The sequence below is a fragment of the Dipteris shenzhenensis genome, chromosome 5, assembly GCF_047967505.1.
Source record: "Dipteris shenzhenensis isolate YYH24624 ecotype China chromosome 5, Dip_SZ_1.0, whole genome shotgun sequence".
NCBI classification, from domain to species: domain Eukaryota; kingdom Viridiplantae; phylum Streptophyta; class Polypodiopsida; order Gleicheniales; family Dipteridaceae; genus Dipteris; species Dipteris shenzhenensis.
This window is the reverse complement of record NC_141600.1, coordinates 37,239,002-37,260,855: the sequence shown is the minus strand read 5'-3', so window position 1 is coordinate 37,260,855 and position 21,854 is coordinate 37,239,002. Positions and strand designations below refer to the sequence as shown.

Genomic DNA, 21,854 nt, shown 5'->3' with positions numbered 1-21,854 from the left:
TAATGTGCTGCACATACATTTATGTAAAGATAATGCTTTATTTCAAAGATCTCTATTGGATAACTGTTTTTGAAGTAATAAAGGATGGATATGGTCAGATTTGGATGGAGTTTTACTGATAATATTTCATCACTTATCTACAAACCATGGTTTACTTTCTGGAACACATAGGTCACAGGGAGAGATTCATGCCTTATGTGAACAAGGTATGGGGCCATGTAGCTAACCCTAAAATAAGGAATAATGTGCTCTCTATGGACATTTAGATATTCCCACATGGCAAGAGTTACATAACCAACCTAGGATAAGGAGTAATGTGCCACACATACATTTATATAATGATAATGCTTTATTTCAAATATCTCTATTAGGTAACTTCTTTCATAGTAATGAAGGATGGATATGATCAAATATGGATGGAACTTGACCGATAATATTTTTTCACTTTCCTACAGACCTTGGTTTACTTACAAAAACACATAGGTCACATGGAGATATTAATGCCTTATGTGGACAAGGAATGGGGCAATGTAGCTACCACTAGGAGAGATCTTCAAGGAAAAGAACACTGGAAACGACTTATGAGTTGAAGGTGGACTCGTTGGAAACTAAGGATGAAATTGAAGAGCTATTATTTAACACTTTTATTATTTTCTTTTTTTTTGCATAACAGATATATATAAAGGCTCCTAAGCATTCACATTTGACAAGGATATATACCTTGTGAGGGTGACTTGAGAGTATGGGACAGATACTCCCTGTACAGGTTGTCCTTAGGCAAGATTCACACATGTTTTGACAAGGGGAGGGTGAAGGGCCGTTGAATGTTGGCGGCACAAAATAATTGGGGATGAAACATCATATTCATATTCATCCAGCCTAGGTAGGTTGGACCGGGTGTGGACAACTACAAAAATTGGTAGAAGTGGCTACATTATCTTGCCATGAGTGAAATACATCAACACACCCGAACACCATATCCTAGCCTAGGCATCTAGACATGTGTGAATCCCACCTTAGAGGATGTTTCCACTAAGGGCTAAATTAGCAAAATGCCTAGAAATACCACCACCCATATGATTCTCACATGGAGTCTCCCAGCAAGCATTTCGAGGCTAGGGTTGCAACCAATCCTATCGTAATTTTTTTAGCAAGTTTTTTGTTCACCGTGGGCTCATGGGGTTCACTATATCTAAATCCTCTATATCATGTGCACTCTAGGCCTAATTTAAAAGTCCCTTATCTATGAATTTTTCATGAATAAAATGATGCTTTGGATTCCAAGTTATGCATTGTGACAGAACATATGTTGTCCGAGGCCACGAATGGCTTTATAGTCCTAGCCATAGCTTGCAATGGACTTATTTATATAACTTCATCATCTTTGAAAAGCATGGTAGATTCTTTCAAACTCAAGGGAAACATGATCTGACTAACTCTCCACTTATGTGTTTGAAGGAATTGGAATGACTTCTAAGTCAACATAAATGCAAGGTACATATTTGTGGATTTGATTTTATTTAAAGCTCCATTATCTACGCCTAATTACGTATATTGGTGGTGAAATCCAAGGCGAGCTACTTGGTTGAATTTGACCTTTTCTAAGATATTCGGTTATCTGTATTTCTACCTTGTGTTCTTCTACTTGACTATAAGGAGGTTTAGAAACATGGGTTGATCCAAAAAAAATATCTCTTTTATGATCTACTTCTCTCTTATGGGGAAAACCATTAGGCAAGTCAGATGAAAAAATATATTTGAATTCAATCTTTATAAAATTATTTATTATTAAATTTGTTAGGCCATGGTTTCTCCTCGCCATGACTTTATCGACATAATGCCTTGCTTGATGTGAAGGACCACATTGAATCTCTTTCCATGGGTATCTCTAGTGCCATAAAATCTAGGTGAAAGCTTTACTACCATGGATCTCTTTTTGCCATCGGATTTCATTCTATAGTAATTTACTTCCCATATTTGTTTTTGTTATAGGCTTCAACATTTCTATGCACTTCACTCATCAATCAGGCACTACACAATGGTAATCTCATAAATTTCCCCATGTCACTTATCATCAACTTCTTAATGAATGGGAGGGAATATTTTGAATACAATTATAAAATAAAGTAAATAATAAATGCAAGGTAGAAGTACCCATAAGTCCCTTTTTCTCCCTAAGTTTTTGCAACCCTACCCACCTCTTGAAGTGGGTTCATTTAAGGACTTCACAAAGGCCCTCCATGACACTTATGGATCAAGATAGTGTAGGTGAAGGCCAATGCTATCCAAGATCATCAAGATAAATCAAGTATCACATTCCACGATTGTCAATACAAGGGACACTACTAGTTTGAATGTCCTAATACCCATAAGTCTTCCATAGGCCATGTGCCCTCTTAGCTCGTCTACAAAAGGGAGGTAGTATTACCAATGGATGTAGCGATACTTATGTAGCTAGAGAAGGCCCATGAGATGAGGTAACTCAATGTAGTTATAGAATTTCAATGAGATGAGGTAACTTGCATTTTTTTCATGGATATATTAAGCACTAAATGGTGTAAAGACAAGTTGTGATGCCAAAATCCAAAAGATCTATGAGTTCCTTTACAAAGATGCTGACTTAATCTTGTGCCATTATAAAGTTTCGTTATCACCCAAACCATTAACTCAACAAAAAGTTTCTATCAACATGGACCAACCTATAAAAAATTGTGGGAGAATGAAATTATGATTGTATTCTAGTGGAAGCTCAAGGCGGTTCACTAAGGAATATGCAAAAAAATAATGGGATTTGAAATAGTGATTCTACTCTACTATGGGCTCAATGGAGTTCACCAAGGAATATGTAAGATATCATGTGCATTCATAAGAAGGGATGTTATGGCATATACTTCACACTTTCTTTTACATAATTATACTTACAAAATGGAATTTATAAAAGTTCCCAAGTTTGTGAAGGATTAGGATAAGTATTGTGCAAAATAAGATTATTAAAAGATATCAACAAGCACCATTTAAAACCTTGAGAAGTAGATAGAAAGTGACACTAGGCGGCGGTCTTGACGAGAATACTTTGGGATTTTATGTTAATATGGATGTTATGCTCTTAAAAGTCTAATGCTTATGAAGGATGTGGATTAGCAACCTAATTTTGATGATAGAAGCTTACAAAGAGCATTGCATAATTGTTGTTTATGTGTTTGTAGAAGAAGTGACCACATAGCTATGTGATACAAATAGATGTGTCCTTGAGAACTTGGAGCTTCAAGCTTCATGCTTAATTCTTATCTTTTTGTATTGGCTATCTTAATAAATGCCATATCCTCTTTTAGTATTGACCATATTAATAAAGAATCTAGTGCCCTTGCTATGTCAATTGTAAAAATATGCATAATGAGGTGCATGTTAAGTACGGTGTCAAAAGTATCATGTTGGCATGTACATATGGGAACACTTGCTTAATTCCACTCATTTAGATGTGGAGATAGATGCTTAGACAAGAAACTTGGTGATCTAAAATCAAGAATTATTGATTCTTCAATTCTATACTAGCATATTATGAATATTGGATTTGTGTGGGAGATTTATTTTTATATACAATTATGGTGGTGGATGTTCTCTCAATAAGGGATGACCATTGATTGGAGTATGCATTCTAATTGTAGATTTACACATGGCACCTATATGCATCAAGTTTTTGAATCAAAAAGTGCTTGCATTTCTTTACTAATTCATGGTATTTCTAATCGAGGAAGTGTTTGTATCCATTCAATGGTATAGCTTGTATATGATCGAGGCAAGGAGATACCAATATGCAACAATGAGTACTAGCTTAAGTTATTCTATGCTCAACTAGCTTGATAGTTGCAATAGACCCTCTCTATGTCACAAGTGAGGATCTATTGTGGGCAAAGAAATGTCACACAAATTTGATATCTTGTAATTTTTGTAACGACATTGGTTTTATGGTTCTAAAACTTTCTAAAATAATATCATGGTAGAAGTGATGGCGATTGTTATTGAAAGAGCATTGAAGCGGATCATTATAAATACCTTGGTATGGGGTGAGAATGGATTAGGAATATGATATCATGGGGATGTACCCAACACACGTATAGTTCTGTTGAACTTTAAGCACATATCTATACATATAATGTGCTAAAATGGTTTAAGTTTGCATTCTATTTTCCTAACTTGTACAATAGGAAATGGGAGTGGGAGGGGGTAAGTACATAGACAAATCATTATGAGTCTACAATGGTAACAAATTAACCAAGCTCATGTTATTTTAATTTAAGCATAACATTTATAGCTATTGATACCATCTCACAAAAACACATATCTAAGATTGACTATCTTTTGCTTTTTGGAAAAGCATTAAAATCCATTGGGAAGGCTTAAAAGTAGTTGCACTCTCTTGTATTTCTTAGCTTCTTCCTCATCAACATTCTTGTCGCTTCCAAGACTTCTACTTTGATGAAGTATGTGTTCGTTCTCTTGAAATAGTTCAATCTTACATTAATATAACGTAATATGATGGTCTTTTTTCTATTCATGACAATGAATCGAGGGCTTTCTTCTCTTGAATACAACTTGTCTTGAGATTGAAAGAATATGACAATGGGAAAGGCTTGGCTATGGACTTGTTTCTAGTCTTAGTATTGGGTTGAAACTTCTAGGAATACAAATATGACTTACTTGCACAATGTTGACAGGCATGGTGTGAGTTATTTGCATAATATTGACAAGGATGGAGCCATCTATAGAATAAAAGGATGGGTTAACTAATCCATTATGTTCATCGTGTCCTTGTTCCATTTCCTTATTTTTAAATTGTAAAGTGCAATAGAATAGTAAAGAAACTTTAAAGCATTGGGAAATAGTGGCCCCTCAAATCTTGATTAAATAGAGCTCTACCTATTAAAGCTCAATATCTTATTGTGTAAACCATAATCTACCGTGATAGTTGGGACACAATAACAAAAGTATCCAATAATATTTTGGCATGTGTACTATCTATACACACTATTATACAAGATAATATAATAACATAGGCTCTAGTGAACCTCAATTACTTTTGGTGCAAGATGTGTTTGGAAAGCTATGATACTCTTTCCTACTACTTAAAATGTTAAATTCTTGATGGGCCTAAAATTTACAAGGAGTGCACTTGCTTTTAAATGACGATGTTACTTTGCAGTCATGGACCAAAATTTGCAGTCATGGACCAAAAAATTAACCATTGTTTACATCTATAAAACATATTCTTTTGTACCTCTTGTAAATCTAATGACTAAAAGTTAACGTCTTTGTATTGAGCAAACCCTCTATGTCAAACTGCCTCATAAATGAAAGCGGTGAGGTGCCTTGATCTAGGTATGAGCGAAGACTAGAAAGGCTCTTGAATCCATCTCTGAACAGGTAGTGGTATCATCCAATGATCCTGTAGCAGATACCAATGATCCCATGGTAGATTGGGAAATGGAAGGCAAAGTTCTCCTCTGAATCCACCTCATGCCGCTCACACAGTGTGCAGGTACAACTCTCTCTAGGATCTTCTCTGCTCATCCACTCTCGATACGGAGTCAGTGCGATGATACACGGAACTGTCCAATGGAAGTTATAATTGAGTGTGGTAGGTGGATCTGAGTGTACCCTGATAGGATAATGAAACAGTCCTCAAATATGCATTAAGTAGTGGTCCCAATAGAAGCTGAGCTTCACAGGAAGCTCTGTATGTGCCAACTAGGTCTTGAACATGTGTAACTATAAAAGACCCTCTTGGATGATCGTATTGAGCTTGTTGCCCCAAATAGGACAAACGGAGCGTCAATGCTATACTAGAAGGGTGGCAGCGTGTCTATATAGAAACTGAGTCTCTCAAACCATCTGCATGTGTGTGTATACAACATCTCTGATCACCCTGAGCTGCTAATGCCATAGAAGAGGCTAGCGCCAACCAAAGTAGCTTGCGTTGCCATGCAGTATGGGAGCCATAATCTTGCATGCAATATAGATAATTGATAGTTTGGAATGCTGCATATAACTGCAATGGAGATGCCCCGAACTGAGCTTGAATGATTTGACGGGGAACATATGGCTTACTGTGGATCACCCATGATAACAAGAGAACCTATGATCTCTCCACTAAAGTCCACTCTATATCATATAGGTCTGGCCCTCAGCAAGGAATGCCATACATGCCCACAGGTCGAACCACAAGGAGTCGAAAGGAAGAACCTTGGTTCATGGATCCTGGAAATGTGAATGGAAGCATTGTCTCTCAAGTCGGGCAAGGGAGGCGTATCATCTACTCACGCAGGCCTGCATTGCCAGTCTCATCATGAGGTAGTGCTAGAAAATAGAACCCCCAGGTACGTGTATGATGAGACAATCTCAACTGGTGACCCAAAAAAGTAATTTGGTCTTTGTGTTCAGCTGCTGGGGAGGTTATGATCTCTTGGTTTTACCCAGGTTGACCTTCGAGTCATGGGACTGACAAAAATACAGTAGTGCATCTAGGTGTCTCTCGAACCCCTCAACGGACAAAGATGAGAGCACCACATCATTATCATATAATAAAATCTGGAGCAAGGAGCCAACAAGAGAGCAACTAGCTTCTCCTAGGGTCCTCATAAAAGACTCAAGCTCCTCTATATAAAGGCCAAACAAGAATGACAAAAGTGGGCAGCCTTGTTTGACCCAAATGGTGCTCATGATCTCATTTGTCCATCCACCCCTTGTTCGAACTATGTTAGGAAACCCTCTCATATTGTGCCATAATAGCCTAGACTATCTCCTGGCCATAGCCCAGCTCCTGCAACCGCCGGATGAGACGTGCTTGCGGTACTATATCAAAGGCTTTGCGAAAATCAACAAAGCAGCAGTAGTCTACTTCCGTGGAGGTCAAAAGCTTTGCAAAAATCCAGAAAGCAGCAATAGACTCTTTGCGTCCACGGAGGTCAAAGGCTTTGCAAAAATCCACAAAGCAGTGATAGACCCTCTCTACCTCCATGCCTTAGCATCCTCTATGACACTCCTGAGTGTAAGTATGTGGTCCATGGTCCCATGATCATGTCAAAAACCTGCCTGTCCCTCTAGTTTGAGTGCCTACATATTTGCATAGCTGGTTGTCGTCAATGTCAAGTACTAAGGCATATATCTTGGACATGACATGCCCAATCATAACGGTCTTGTAGTTTTATGGACTCATGGGATCCCGTGCCTTGTGAATAGATGTGATGGTGTTGAGGATCCATGTGTGTGGGAAACCGAGGCAAACTGCTTCATTAAATAGCTTTGCTAGGATAGGGGCTAGGATATCAATCTAGTATGCAACAAACTCATCATTACCATGTCCTTGATGCCCAGAGTGCAAGAGGTTGGTCATGGTATGTGTGAGAGATCAGGAGTGGGTTGATTGGGGATGCCATATAATGTGCAGGCATAGGTGCGCCAAACCTGAGTATTTGTGAGTGGTGAGGGGGATCACCGTTCAAGGAACCTTTGCCAAAAGTCCTTGGAGTTATTACTAAGCAGAATGTTCAGTAATTCCTCCTCATTTTGGTGAACAAAGTTTCGTTTCTTTCGGTGACCTATACGATGGTACTCACGCATCTTGTCCAGTTCGCTTGAGAGGCCACGCTTAGAGTCGAAATGGAGTTGTCAGGGAAGAGCTTTACGCTCATCATCGTACCAGCTATTGCATGGCACAGACCCTAGAGGCAATGGACAATTGGATCGTGTGGTGTATGGGATGGCGTGAAGGGTCAGCCTCATGCATTGATCGACTAATCAGAGCAGCCCAGACTTCTAGAAGAGCTATAAGGTCAATATGGAGTCGTGCGGAGTATCTTGGTGAGAGGTTGTGATCAAAATGTATCTCGTGATGATAGGTAGTGTAAGTTTGGTGTGGTAGGCAAGGAGTGGCGATGCTAAAGAAAAGATATGTATGATCGACCCTAGGTGGAGGTGGTGAAACAGAGAAGTCCATGATATGTGATGTGAAGGCAAGAGATCCCAAGATGTAATCAACCATGCTAGACCCTCCTCCATGTGAAAAGCAGGTGAAGCTACCAGAGGAGGGCCATCGCTCAAGACCATTATAGAGAATGAGATCATGTGCTGCACCTAGATCAAGAAGTGCATGTCCATAGGAGGTAACATGAGCCCACCTATCAGCGGACACTCGTGATATGCCATCGTTAGTGAGATCTATGTTGAGAAGTAGAACTACTTCCTCTCGAAAATCTAGCAGTGGCACTTATGTGCTCCCATCCTCACGTTGAAGTCTCTAACTAGGAGAACATCTCTGTGGCTCAAGAAATCCATGATATCTTGGTGAAGAAGTGTATATGGTGACGTCTCAACCTCCTCTCACACTGCCCTGGCGAAGTGTGATGTCTCTGGTGGGAAGTAGCAGATCGCTATGAAGAGATATAACCTAGTCATGCATCATATTTGGATCCAAAGGAACCTAGAGTGTGGTCCCTCCTCTCAATTGAGATCACCCCAGTGAGAGATGACTATATAGAACTGCCACTCTTCCTAAACCGTGTTCTCCCCTTGTCTCCTCCTTGTAGGTTGACTCCCAAGTGTATCCATTGACTATCGGTAAGGGACGCTCTGGGCTCTGATGTGTCTATGTGTAGAAAACTATGTGTTGTCTTGTGTAGGACTCTGGGAAATTCCCAGGCTCTGACCATAGGGTACCATTACAGTTCCAAATGGTGCAAGCGATATCTTGCGTCTCATAGACCTTGCCCCCCTATGTGGCAGGGCCAAAAGAAAGGGGGAGTAAAGGCCTTATGACATGGGGGGGGTTTCTGGGAAATTGTATTTCCCATATGCTCAAAGGGTTTTTTTGGGGACTTTGGTGGGAAATTCATCCTATGTGGCAAGTTGTAATTTCCCACCTTTCCCCCAAGCATTTGACCTTGGTGTATTTGTGGGATCAAACGGAGGGCCTCCTCCTTATGACATGCAAAGGTGTCCACATCATAGGAAAGTCTAGAAATGGTGGGGAATATTACTTCATCCCATGTTCCCAATTTCCCACCATATCATTAATCCTTAAGTAGAGAAACAAGGTGAATGATATTTAATAATTCATAAGGCCAAGATAATTCCAATTATAGAATTAAACCAACATCTCTTCCCTGCCAAAGTCCCGAGCATAAGTGTAAATGGTTTTGATAAAAGGCAAGAAATTGTGTTGCTCTGTTGAACTCCAACTATTTCACATATTTTGAAAGAGAAACCAAGAAATGTCACGGCTATTGGTATGCACAGCTTTGATCGGACATACAGTCTGAAAGCCCGAAATGTGGATAGCGAGATGACTTCGTCATACTTTTCGATAAAGATACTTACACAGCAGAGGATCCATTAGGAAGCGCAACGTGAGTTTTGTCTCCCTTATTGACCCTTCCTACGTACCGCAATCTTGCAATGAATTTTTATGTTCTGGGATTGTATGCCATCACGCTTATAAAAGGCTGCTTGAATGCTCATCATACATACTATATCACGACTGAGGAGCTCTGCCCACCCATATGCCCTAGCAATTACACCTCATGCTCTCAAACTGGTTCTTCCTCCAACGACGTCATATCGATGATGATGCTATTGGAAACTCGCAGTAAGAGTACTCAATCCACTGGTATCTATGATGGCGATGGGGAGTTGTAGAGCTTATCAAAGTACGAGAGAGATTGGGCAGGTAGAGCAAGGCAGGGTAAGGCAAGGTAGGGCAGGGAGGCGTTACCTTCGTTAGATTGCAATTTGTGAGCAAAAGATGGAATTGCAAGCCCACCACGTATTGCATTTACACAAAACAAACCTATCGACCAAGGGTAGGAAGGTCAGTTTGATGATAAACTGCCAGTAAGTACTAGTGAAGGACATTGAAAGAGTGAGCAATTTGAGCGTAGACTCTGGCCATGGTCAATTCCAGCAACAAGGACATCACAACACTGACCACCACCTAGTGAACTTCACAACAACTCACCCCCCCAAGACTTTGGCAAAAGTCACAACACTCGCAACCGATAGAGATGCTCATAGAGTACTTCCATTCCCTTGCCCATTGTGCGTATAGACACCTTCATGATCGCATATTCAAGGAGTTGCTCCAGCACCAAGAGCCTGTGCTGGGGAACAAGACGAAATTGTAAGCATTATGTTCCAGGAGTATCGGGTGGTCATGTAGGACCAAGGCCGGGTCACTTTTTACTCCAATTAGTGGAGCCTTTTTTCCTAACTAATTTTGTGCTTACTTAGCACACTCCATGTTACCATGGGAGTGCTCTGTACATTCGTCTTGTGATGTGACTTGTGGTCAATTCACTCTATCCTATCCAATGATCAATCTACTTCGTATCCTAGCTCATGACTGTCTGTGTCCTTGATTCCAGAATTCATTCAGTATCAGAGCAGTATTCATTGATTCTGCCCCTGCCCCCTTTTAATCCCATTGGTTATTGCTGATCAGCATCTGCCTTGGTGCACACGTTTTTGCAGTAGAGGCCATCATTTCAAGGGGGTGCTGACAGTTTGGACAAGAGCGCTATCGTTGCTGGTCGACCCCACGGTTGCATGGCATTTCAAAACTCCTTTCCTTGCTTTTAGTGAAGCACTTTTGGGCTGTTACCTACAGCAGTTCTGTTATGCATTGTTCATTGTATGTCAAATAGAAGACATCTGACTTGGTGACAGTGCTGTCTCTATTCTTCTCTCATAGAAATGTGCCTTTGTAGTCCATTCTCAGCCTAGGGTGTGCAGTATTTTTCTGTCTTTTGGTAGCATTTTTTATCCCTATGATGCCTAGAGACATTGCTCTGTGGTTGGACTCAAGAGTCTCCCCCTCAATCTTGAGATGCTCAAGAATACGCCTTGCACAGGGCTTATGATCACATAGTCAATTACACTTGACCCTTGAGTAGTTTTGCATGTGTAACCTTCTGTGTCTTTGAAATATGAAGTGCCATCACCAGATCCTTGATCCAAATCCTCCTTTACGCAGATGATGTGGTCCTACTTTCATCCTCAACAAATTCCCTCCAGTGACACTTGGATGCACTTCATACCTTCTACAAGACACATGACTTGAAGGTCAACCTTGGTAAAACCAAGGTCATGATCTTCAATACATCTCAGGCATCCAATCGGTGGAGATTGTCTTCATGTCCTTTTCCAGCCCTTCTTTCCTCATTGTCTTATTCCATTTCTTCCATCCATACGGTGTCTCTCCCCTCCATTGTGATGATGCCTTGCCTTGATCCCGTCCTTGCCTTGAAATCTCCTGCCAGGATAATTGCATGCTCTCTAGAAAACCTGGCTATGTCCTTCCCTAGACGCATAAAAGGGTCTTCTTGAGAAAGATGGCTGTTGTGTTTGTAGATGGGTGATTGCGGGGGTGCAAAGTAGCATGCTGCCATCCTGATATTTCCTTCTTTTGCTTCTATCTCTAACCACATATATTGTTTATGTGGGCCTTCTTTTATGACCCTGGCTGTCTTTTCCAATGTCATTCTGATGTAGCATGCTATCCCACTAAAGCCTCTCCCTCCTATGCATGTTTTTGTTTTCAAGAATCCCTTAATTTCTGGAGATTCATCCCCCTCACGTACCCATGTCTCCAATACCACAAGTATATTCTTTCTGTTATCTTGTCTTCCAAATGTGATGACCTTGTCCAAAGTCCATCCTCCTACATGCCATATTTTGAGCCTGAGGGTCTTGAATCCCTATTTATGCTTCTCTCCCCCTTTGCTCTTTTCATTCTCTTTCTGCCCTCTCCTGAATAATCACCTTGCCATCTCTGTAAACTGCCCATTTCCCCTTGTCTTGCAGCCATCACCCGCGCCATTCCTTCCCTTCTATGCTCCTGCTGTAGGAGTATGAGGTCTTCAAGGAGATAGATGTTGGTCCCCTCTCTTGAATGATCACCTGGCCATCTCTGTAAACTGCCCATTTGTCCTCGTCTTGCAGCCATCACCTGCACCATTCCTTCCCTTCTATATTCCTGCTGTAGGAGTGTGAGGCCTTCATCTAGATAGATCTTGGTCCCCTTCAGTGTTGCCCGTGTACTCATGAGGGTGGATCTATCTCTTGCTGTCCATAACTTTACAACCAATGGCCTCGTCAGTGCATTTGCTTTACCCACTCTCCAAGCTGGTTTACAAGTAAGGTTGATTTCCGTCTTGTCAAAGAGGATTTTGACCACTGACATGGGGCTATCACCTACAGGTAGACCTCTGACCAGCACATTCAAAGTCTTGCTGCCCCGTCGTTTTTCTTCTTCAAGTGTTTCAGAGATGAGCTCCCATTTCTTTGGTGTCGTGTCTTTTTTTAGCACATCTTTCCATGCAAACATATCTGCCTTCCCCTTCGTGATTTGTTGTATGAACTCAGCATGTTTCCCTTGTACCGTTGTTTGCAAAGCTGCCATTTCCTTTTTCAGCTGTTCATTCTCTGATTTCAGCAATCAATGATCTTGCATCCTTCCTCTGGCACCCCCTTTGCATCTTTGAGCTGTTGCATTTGTTCTTTAATGGTGTTCAGCTCCTCGTTTAATGGTGGCTGAAACTCCCCTTCCTCCCAGCGTGCACTTGCCTTCAGTTTTTCATTCTCATCTTTAAGGGCAGCCACCTGGGCTTCTAAAATCTCAATCTGAGAGGCCAGATGATTGGTTTTTTCACCTAGAGCACAATTCATGTCCTGCAACATTTTACCTTTTTCACATGTCCATTTGGTTTGCATCTCCTCTTGCCATTTCTTCATTTCATCTTGCATTTGGGCTCGGAGGTTTGAGAGCTCTTCTCCTCTGGTCTCTCTCACCTTCTTGTGTAGGCATTCAATTTCAGTGTCTTGTATCTTGCATACTTCCTTGAGTGTTGATATGCAAGCCTTGACACTCGGATCTTTTATTTTCTCCGCCTTCGTCCAAATGAGGCTAAACTTTCCAGTCCTCACCACCTCTTGTTTTGTGATCCGGTGAGCTCTCTTTTGTCCCCATATTGTTTGCCGCTCATTTTGCATTAGTGCGAATTAAAGATGAACAAGACAAAGTTCGCCTAGCAGCCAGCATAGTGACCCAATAACTTTTAAGACGAATTTCGTTTGGGTAATGTTTGTTACCGATCTCAAAGCCCGTTTTCTGCTGCCGCAGTATATGCTTAACCCGGGGGATGAGTTTTCTTGTCTCTCCCAAAATGCTTCACCTCGATCGTGTTCTCGACCTAGTACGATAAACCACCTGGGACACCCACTCTGCTTCTGACTGACTCATAGAGGCGCACCACACCTCAAATCAGCGTTCCTGGAATCTTCATCTTCTATAGTCTCCTGATCATGCGAGATCGTGGGGCAGTGCCAAAAGCCTTCCGAAAGTCTATAAAGCATGTGTAGACTTTCTGGTGTTTGGACCTCGCCTCCTCAATGATAGCTCTCAGAGTGAAAATGTGATCTAGAGTAGAGCACTGCCTCCAAAATCCTGCTCGTCCTAGTGCCCACTGCCCTCGAGCCTCTGTATGACTGGTGAGCTCCCTCTCTAGAACCGATCCATAAATCTTGGCCAGACTATGACCAATCATGAGGGTGCGGTAGTTCTTAGTCTCCATAGGGTCCCCGGCTCTGCGTGTTGGTACAATAGTGGTGGTGCTCCAAGCAGGTGGGAAGCTAGCCTGGTTGAACATCTGTGCTAGCACCGGAGCTAAAACCTCCTGCCCATGTGCAAAGTGCTCAATCCGTAGGCCCTCACGATGTTGTGCTTTCCGATTGTGCAATCGACACAGTGCAGCCCGTACATTCTGTGTGGTAAACAAGTGACAAGTGACGGGCTTGGACATAAGACATGTCCGGTGGTGTTTGCATATGGGCATCATAGAGGGAACATGCATATGTGTGCCACACATCTTGGTCAGTAATAGGGACAGGTGGCTTCGCCTCCGATAAAACCCCCCATCTAGTGGTCCCATGAAACCAACCTTTACCAATAAAAGGGGGTAAATCTTCAATTAATCACAGCAGTAATCACTTCAAAAGCACAATCACACGTGCGCAGGATACCCAAAGGGTCCCACACAATCACCACCTGCTGATTGGCCCTAAAATCTGGCGCCCCTTGTGGTTTTTTTTTTAAAAATTATAACTTTGCCCAAACAGGATGAATACAAAAGAGTTCGCAAAACCAATATTGCAATTGTTCAAAATGAGACTTTTTACGTGCCAACCAATTCCCCAAAAGCCAACCACGAGCTCTCTTCCAACCACGTGGCCTACAGGGCTAGCAATCAGCCACAGGCTTGAATTGGTGGAGCCTAATCATCCACACAACTCCCTTGGGGCTGCCCCATGCTTTCCTTGATCATGCAACGCAGAAAGAGACTCGTCTGAAGCGAAGAACTCCATGAATCCGCTTCAACACAGCAAACGGGTACCAAGAAATCTCAATCCAATCACTGGCAAGGTGCTTGGCTGCCCAACAGCAAACCCACAAGGCAAATCGTACCTATATCTGGCAGTCTTCGCGACGGAATCGCCCGGAACAGCAAGAAATAGGCCATCCAAATCTGCGCACAGATTTCAGCAGCCCTTGTTCAGCGTTTGATAGCTTCTGGGACCCTGGCCAACAGATGCTAAAATCCAGCAGGTACTAGCAGCCTGGCAGCAAGAAGAAGTGCGAATTCACAGCCCTGGCAGCACCCTGGAATAGCAGAGAAGTGTGAACTGGTTTGGAAGAGGTGCGAAATCTTGTCTGGAGCCCCACGCCTGGCTGAATTGAGGTCGCCCAGCTTTCTGGCTTCCACCTCTGCCACTCCAGGAGGATCTCAATTGGCCAGTTCTGGGTCTCATCGCACCGCCTTCATATAGAGCAGATTGATGCATCTTTCAGACAGTGACTTTCATCCATAGAGTTTGGGACTTACCCCATTGGAGACTACCGAGGCTGGCTCTGGAGTCATCCAAACAACTAGCGGAGAGTGGGGCAGACACATGGTATGCACGTATATCCACATGGTTTGCCAGACACGGGATTCAGATGGATAGGTTCCCCCCCTTTCAATATAGTTTGGATGCACCCCCTAAGTCGATCCCGCGAGATGAGATTAACCGTATCATACAGTTAGATCTTCTCTAGCTCCATACGTCTCGAGCTTGGGGGGCGGATCAGGAGCTCCCCACCAAGACACAATTCTATCATGACAATTTCCTGAATGTCTCAGAGGATGGATTCATTGTCAGACCCCTATATCTCGAGGACAGAAGAGTCTCACATGCGCTGAGGATCGCCATTGGGCAGATGCGGGTTTCATCCCATCAGCTGAGGATTGAGACAGGGAGAGCGGCACGTATACTTAGAGAGCAGCGGACCTGCACGCTATGCACACTGGGAGTGGTTGAGATAGAGGAACACTTTCTCTGCACCTGCCCAGCCTACTACGAGATCCGGGGATGATACCACTGCCTCTATCAGGATGGGAGTGGCTTCGGTCCACTATCAAGCTTAATTCATTTCCATGACCAGGTCTACATTGGGCTCTACCTGCTTGAGATGCGATGACACAAGGAGACCTTGCTACGACAGATCAGAGAGCAGCAGGAGGCGATCACACCACAGGATGCAGAGGCTAACCACAGACAGCAGCACGTCATAGATTTTTATGCATTGGAATCAGCTCCAAGACACAGTGGGGTGGAGGAGGAGGAGCTAGCTGCTATGCGGGCAGCCTGGATTACCACGAGAGGACTGCAGAGGCCACCCACGACACGGAGACCGCCCAGAGCACATTCGATTGAGGTTCGACCTATCATAGCTTTCCTCAGAGGGGACCGCCCAAGACGAGGGGTCACTCTGAACATAGCTCAGTGGGTTCAGAGATTGAGGAGACCACGCCCCCCTTCGATGCCACAGTATGAGACAGCCAGACAGACTCAGATTCGAGACATTTTCACCGCTCATAGACGAGCCACCACAATGCCCGGTTTCAGTTTCTGAGTTTCCAGTCCAGTTCCAGTTCTCAGCCTGCTCCCGATAGCAGATAGCACATGATATGATATGATATATTTGTACTTGTTTTTGTTTGAGCCAATGAGCTCTTTTTATTTCAGCACAGTACTCAGCAAAGGGTTTTAGCATGCCCTTTGCCTCAGCCCCTTATGGCTTGTATGTGTTTTTCTCTTTGGTGTCACTTTGTCCCATAGGCCCGTGAGGCCTTCTGTGGACGTTAATCTCTCTCTCTCTCTCTCTCTCTCCCGATCACTCATACTTGGCCTTCCATATCTCTGCTACTATGCCAGCCATAGGGACAGACCCCCTTGCACGTGCACATGTCTAGATGCACTTTGATTGTGCCCTCGACCAAGTGTATGCGAGTCAGTTAGCCAAGGCGCCTCTAGCCCTACTTAGTGATGATATAGACCGCGCTCGTGCCTCCGACACCTCCATCTAAGTGATACAGGACACTATCACCAGATCCTTTTCGACAACCCGATCCACGCAAGTCCAAGATGGGAAGACGCCTCAAAAACCTTGGTTTGATAGTGATAGAGAGGCAAGAGCCCACCTCATATGGTAGCAGGCCTTGGGTCATCTCAGGCAAAGAGGATTTTTCGACAATTGACACGCCGCAAAAGGTGCGCCTTTCTCACACATAGGATGGATGAGATTGTAAGATCTTTTCAAGGAGGAGACCCGATGCCATGAGGTCGTGATTTTAGCGTGAATTTAATTTTAAATTTGCGAGAATTATGACGCGACTGCCTAGGGCCTCGAGGGCACGGGCAAAGGGCCGTGCATGCAGCACCTAGGGAATTAAATTCCTAGTGGGCCATGGGAAATTAGCAATGTGCAACCAATTCCCCTAAGCATTAATTAATTGGTCCAACAGTGGGGTGCCAAAGTGGTGTAATTTGAAATTAATTCACGAAAAGCACTGAAGACACAAATTAGAGATCATGATCTTGGTTTTACCAAGGTTGACCTTCAAGTCATGTGTCTTAGAGAATTTGTGTAGTGCGTCTAGGTGTTGCTAGAGTCCCTTTGCTGAAGAACATAGCAGGACCACATCATTTGCATATAGAAGTATATGAAGCAGGGATCCAGCTAGAGAGCAACCAGTCCCTCCTAGGGTCCCGATAAATGTCTGAAGCTCATCTATATAGAAGTCGAACAAGGTGGATGATAGAGGACAACCTTGTTTGACCCCAATAGTGCTCATGATCTCCTTTGTCCATCCTGCACTGGTCTGAACCCTGCCTGAGACCGTCTAATAAAGTGCCATGATTGCCCAAATGATATCCTGATTGAAACCGGCCTTCAATAACGGGACCATGAAACCGGCCTTTAATAAATCAAAGGGCAGTAAAGCTAACAAGTAACCAGTCAACACTGTTACATTAACAATTCAGCAAAAGTATTACCAACAGATTGGGAGCTAGAGTCCCCGTGCACCAAGACAAAGACATAGATTGGCCCCAAACCTTGGCGTCCCTTTCGGTATTTCTTTAATGAAGTGAGAGCCCTGAAATCCAGGCTAAATAAAGGATACACTCCTTCTTACAATTGGGGCATTCCACATCCCAGTGGGCATCCACATACACTGCAAAGCCTTTACTGCTCGCTGCTCTCACCACTCTTGGCAGTAGGTCTCCATCCCTAGTCGAGGAAGCTTGCACACAACCGCGAACTGTCACTAGTGGGCATAGTTAGCCACACAGTTCCCCATAGCTGTCATTAGTGCCCAAAAAGTTATCGGCTCAAAGTAGAGAAAGAAAGCATACCAAAGCTTTCTCCACTGTCTAGGACTGCCATGACCAATAGTCTCTCACCCTATGGGTTGAACATATCTTGATACAACAACTTGTTTCCCAAAAGAGATCTAGCATCACAACACAGCAAACACTATGGCAGTCACACCTGTACCATCCCTCACGGGTTTCTAGGGATACTTCCCATTCCAAGCATGGATTCCCAACCCCTGTCTACTCAGCAATGAGGCTGTAACAAAGATGTGCCGTTTGCCTAGCAACCGCTGCTTGCATGTGACCCATCTCCTAGAGGTACCAAAAACATATTCCCACACGGAACATGTTACTTGCCAACGCCAGCAAATAGGATACACAGTGAGTACAAACTCACTCACATTCAGTTTCTTCCCACTCTCACTAGGCATCAATATCACAAAATTATCCCTGCGGGGCTCTGCTTTCACATGCATGTGACCATAGGCATCCATACTCAGTGCAAACACCTGCATCTAACCCGAGAGCGTTTACTAGCAGCCCACACAAGGCCACTCGCTTCTCAGACAATCGCAAGTGTCCACCGACTCACTGGAATACCCAAACAATGGGTTAAAGCATCACTGAACTGCCCACAGTGATCAGAAGCACGAACAACCTCTGCAAGCATTCATTGTGAATCACCTTGCCAACTAGGCTTCTCCAAAACACTTGTACTCAGCTTAGGACTCTTTCTAGTAGCCAAGACTTGGTCACACCATCCCCTGCAAATGCTTCATGTGCCCACTTGTACACCCACCCTGCTCACTGCAGTGAGAAAGGCATATCTACTCAGCCAACACCAAAAGGGCCTGAAACAAAGGGATGAGCACCTGCTGAAAAGTCTCCACGCGACAAGAGTGCCAATGGGATCCGCTAGCCCTTGTGTAACAATTTGTAGATAAAGGGAAAGTCCTTGTATGACCAGCCAGCTCACCCAGAGAAGTTCATGGTCATCTAACAAAAACACTGACGAAGAAGTGGAAGCAGCCCGTGAGCATCTGACTGAAACAACGCGTTCACCTCAGCATATTCTGTCAGTATAACGGCGAAACAGTCTGTGCATCTCTTGTACAAAGGGTAGTAAACACGTGTGGCAACCCGTACTTATGGCAGTACCCTTGTCAGCAACATTTATTGCTCCATACACAGCCGTACCAGCAGCATGTGAAGTCCCGAACACAACCATACCAGCAACGCTCAGTGCTCTGTACACAGCCGTACATCTTCATTCATACCCTTTCGTACCGTCGTACGGCCGTCAGCCACATCTCTGTGGGCGTTGGTTCCCGTGAGGTCTCTATATTTTTTGCGATATATCCCCCGCACCTTTTTCCCCGTCCAATTTCTGCCCAAGGCCTTCCTTGGCCTTCTTTTCCAAAAAGGGGACTGCATGTGCTTGCCACGTGGCAGCCCATGCCTTGGGTTGCCCCAAGGACCTCATTTGCGCCTAGGCCCCCTCTAGTGGGGCCTTTTTTAAAAGCCCACCAATGGCCAACCTTAACTCTAAGGTTCTTTGGGCCCCTCTTGGCCCTAGACCTTTCATTTGCCCCCAAAGCAATAATGCTAGGGGTTCTAGCACATCGAGTAACTCTTGCCCCTTGTTTTCCAAGGGTCCTGCCCACATGCAGGCCAACGTGCATGCGCCAGAAATCACGCCCTTGTGACATTGGTGACTGATCGTATCCCAACTCCTGTAGACATCTGATGAGAGAGAGAGAGAGAGAGAGAGAGAGAGAGAGAGAGAGAGAGAGAGAGAGAGAGAGATTTGAATACATGAATGAGTATAGAGGTGGGGTTGCCTTTTGGGATACATGGGACTTGTGCATGAAGATGGTGGGGTTGCCTTGTTATATAGAGGGGAACTTTGACATGGAATTGATATGGTTTCTATCTTATCCAATGTAGTTTTGTAACTATGAATACAGATTTTGTATAGCTGTTAACCTGTTAGAGTTGGTAGCTAGCAAGCTATGCAAAGTTTCTTTCCTCCTAAATGTATGCGATTGATTTGGGAGAGCATGTTCTAGACAATCTCCATCTTGCATTGACATCTGTGGAGGGTGGGCAAGATAGCATGTACGCAACATCATCAGTCTGCTCCATCTGATCTTTGAGCCTCATTAGATTAAATTAGCTTTATACTATGGAACTCCTATCTGCCTCCTGAAGCATTTGGAGTTTATGTTGTTTCTACAAGTGGATTGTATAGATTGTTTAATACCACTTCATTGAAATGTGCAGGTGCTACGGCAGTCATTCTTCTGTTTACCTGCAACAGGATAGCAGCAAATGAAGCAAATTGAAATCTAAACCAAAAAAATCCGAGCAACTTCCAAGTTCCAGCTATGGCTTTTGATGCCCAGAAGCAGATTCGTGAAAATACTCTCGTATATTGCATTTTGTTCCTTGCCTTGTGTTGTTCATATGTTGTCTTCCCATGTACTTATGGTCTTAGTTTTGAAGATTTGCTGAAGACTATGGGACCTCCTTTCAATTGTGTTTCTCAATTAAGAATTTTCTATCTTGGGTTTTTCTTTTTTGTGAGAATGGTTTTGATTATGTTTTGCATTTGTGCATTTGTTTAAATAATTGGTTGTGAATAGGCATCTTGTAAAGAACACCATGTGCAGCTTGTGTAAACTATCGTGTTTGGCAAGTTGTGAATGCTAACAATTGAACATAGACAGGATGCTTTGTCAGAATATTCGAGGCTGGCTAGCCTTGATCCCGCATTGGAATAATGTCAGATCACACTACATGAAAGGTGTCACGGTAAGACATGCAGACACAAGTATACTTAAGACAAACACAGATCTGGAGAAGTAGACAGCGAAAAGATCATATAGATGACGCTCCAAATAGGATAGATCGCAACACAAAAGCTACCCTGCATGAACCTCACACTTTGCTGGTCTGTTGTGTTACCAAAAAAGCTACAGTGCTGCTGCTCTCCTACACGTGCCTCGTGCCCTAATCTGAGGGGCTTCAGTGGCTGTTGGGAGAGCTCAACTCCTGTTGGCTGGATGCATACAATGACTGGCAGGTCTGCCGCCTCTAGGTCTGGCCGACTAGGCCCTCTGGAGTACGCCGACCTGGTTTGTATCCAGGCCGACCAGGGTCTATAGATGGCTGATCAGATCTGGTAGTAGATGGCTGATCAGGTCTGTATCTTGGGCGACCAGGGTCTAAAGACGGCTGACCAGGTCGGGGGCTGGTCTGCCCCAAGACCTGGCCCCTCTTTGTGTCTATAAAAGGCACTTCATCTTTGGAACTTGGGGGTACCGATGAAGGCCATCCACCAAATGAGTTCAGCTTGTGTGGGAGAACTCTCCAGAACAAGTTGGAGATGTCCTCCATGCTTGTCCAATCAGCCACGATTCTTGCACTTCTAGGTGCTGCTTCGCAATGATGTGGCACACGATCATTGCACGCTCCATCCAATCATGAACCAGGTCCTCTGGGAATCGTTCTGCACCATCACAAACAACTTGAGCCAATCTGGATCACAGGTACGATTATCACAGCACTGCCCATATGCAGCACGCACCACTAAACAAGGTCATGAACCCAATGGAATCTGCTAGATGCCCTGGTACCGCCATCAGGTCCATCTACATGTCACCATCACTTGCACTCCATAGATGATCACACCATCCTGCAAGTGATATAGATGACTATCCAATTTTGCCCCTGCAGAAACTATGAACACATCAATCTCACCAAGCACCAAGTATTGAGGTTCTCTTTCATTGCATCCAATATCTGGCACCATTGGCAACCTCAAATCAATCCGTCAGAATAGAGAGATCCTTATGGCTGCCCCTCTCCATCAAATAGGTGTCGAGAAACTTTGGAATTGGGTCCAACACCTCTGGGATTGACCTCTATTTGAACTCCACTCAAGGCTCAACCTTGATTCCATTAAGGCTATCGGCAAACACTCATGTTTTGGTGGCTCCTTAGTCTCTGACACAAAGTCTTCAGTTGGGTCTACCACCCACCTCTCAGCATCATGCAACTGGACCACCATGAAGCCCTCCAAGTGAGGTGTCTCTGTTAGCTCCACA

The 21,854-nt window shown here is 43.7% G+C and overlaps 1 protein-coding gene across 2 annotated transcripts in view; it reads left to right on the top strand.

Annotated features, from left to right (window-relative positions):
• The first annotated feature begins 9,239 nt into the window (after positions 1–9,239).
• Positions 9,240–21,854, top strand: part of LOC147901974 (uncharacterized) — a 152,170-nt gene continuing 139,555 nt past the window's right edge. For both annotated transcript variants that reach the window (XM_087375122.1, XM_087375121.1), the window contains exons 1-2: positions 9,240–9,401; positions 20,029–20,174. In XM_087375122.1, coding sequence (XP_087231248.1) covers positions 20,133–20,174 — 42 coding nt within the window. In that variant the 5' untranslated portion in view covers positions 9,240–9,401; positions 20,029–20,132. The remainder of the gene's footprint in view (positions 9,402–20,028; positions 20,175–21,854) is intronic.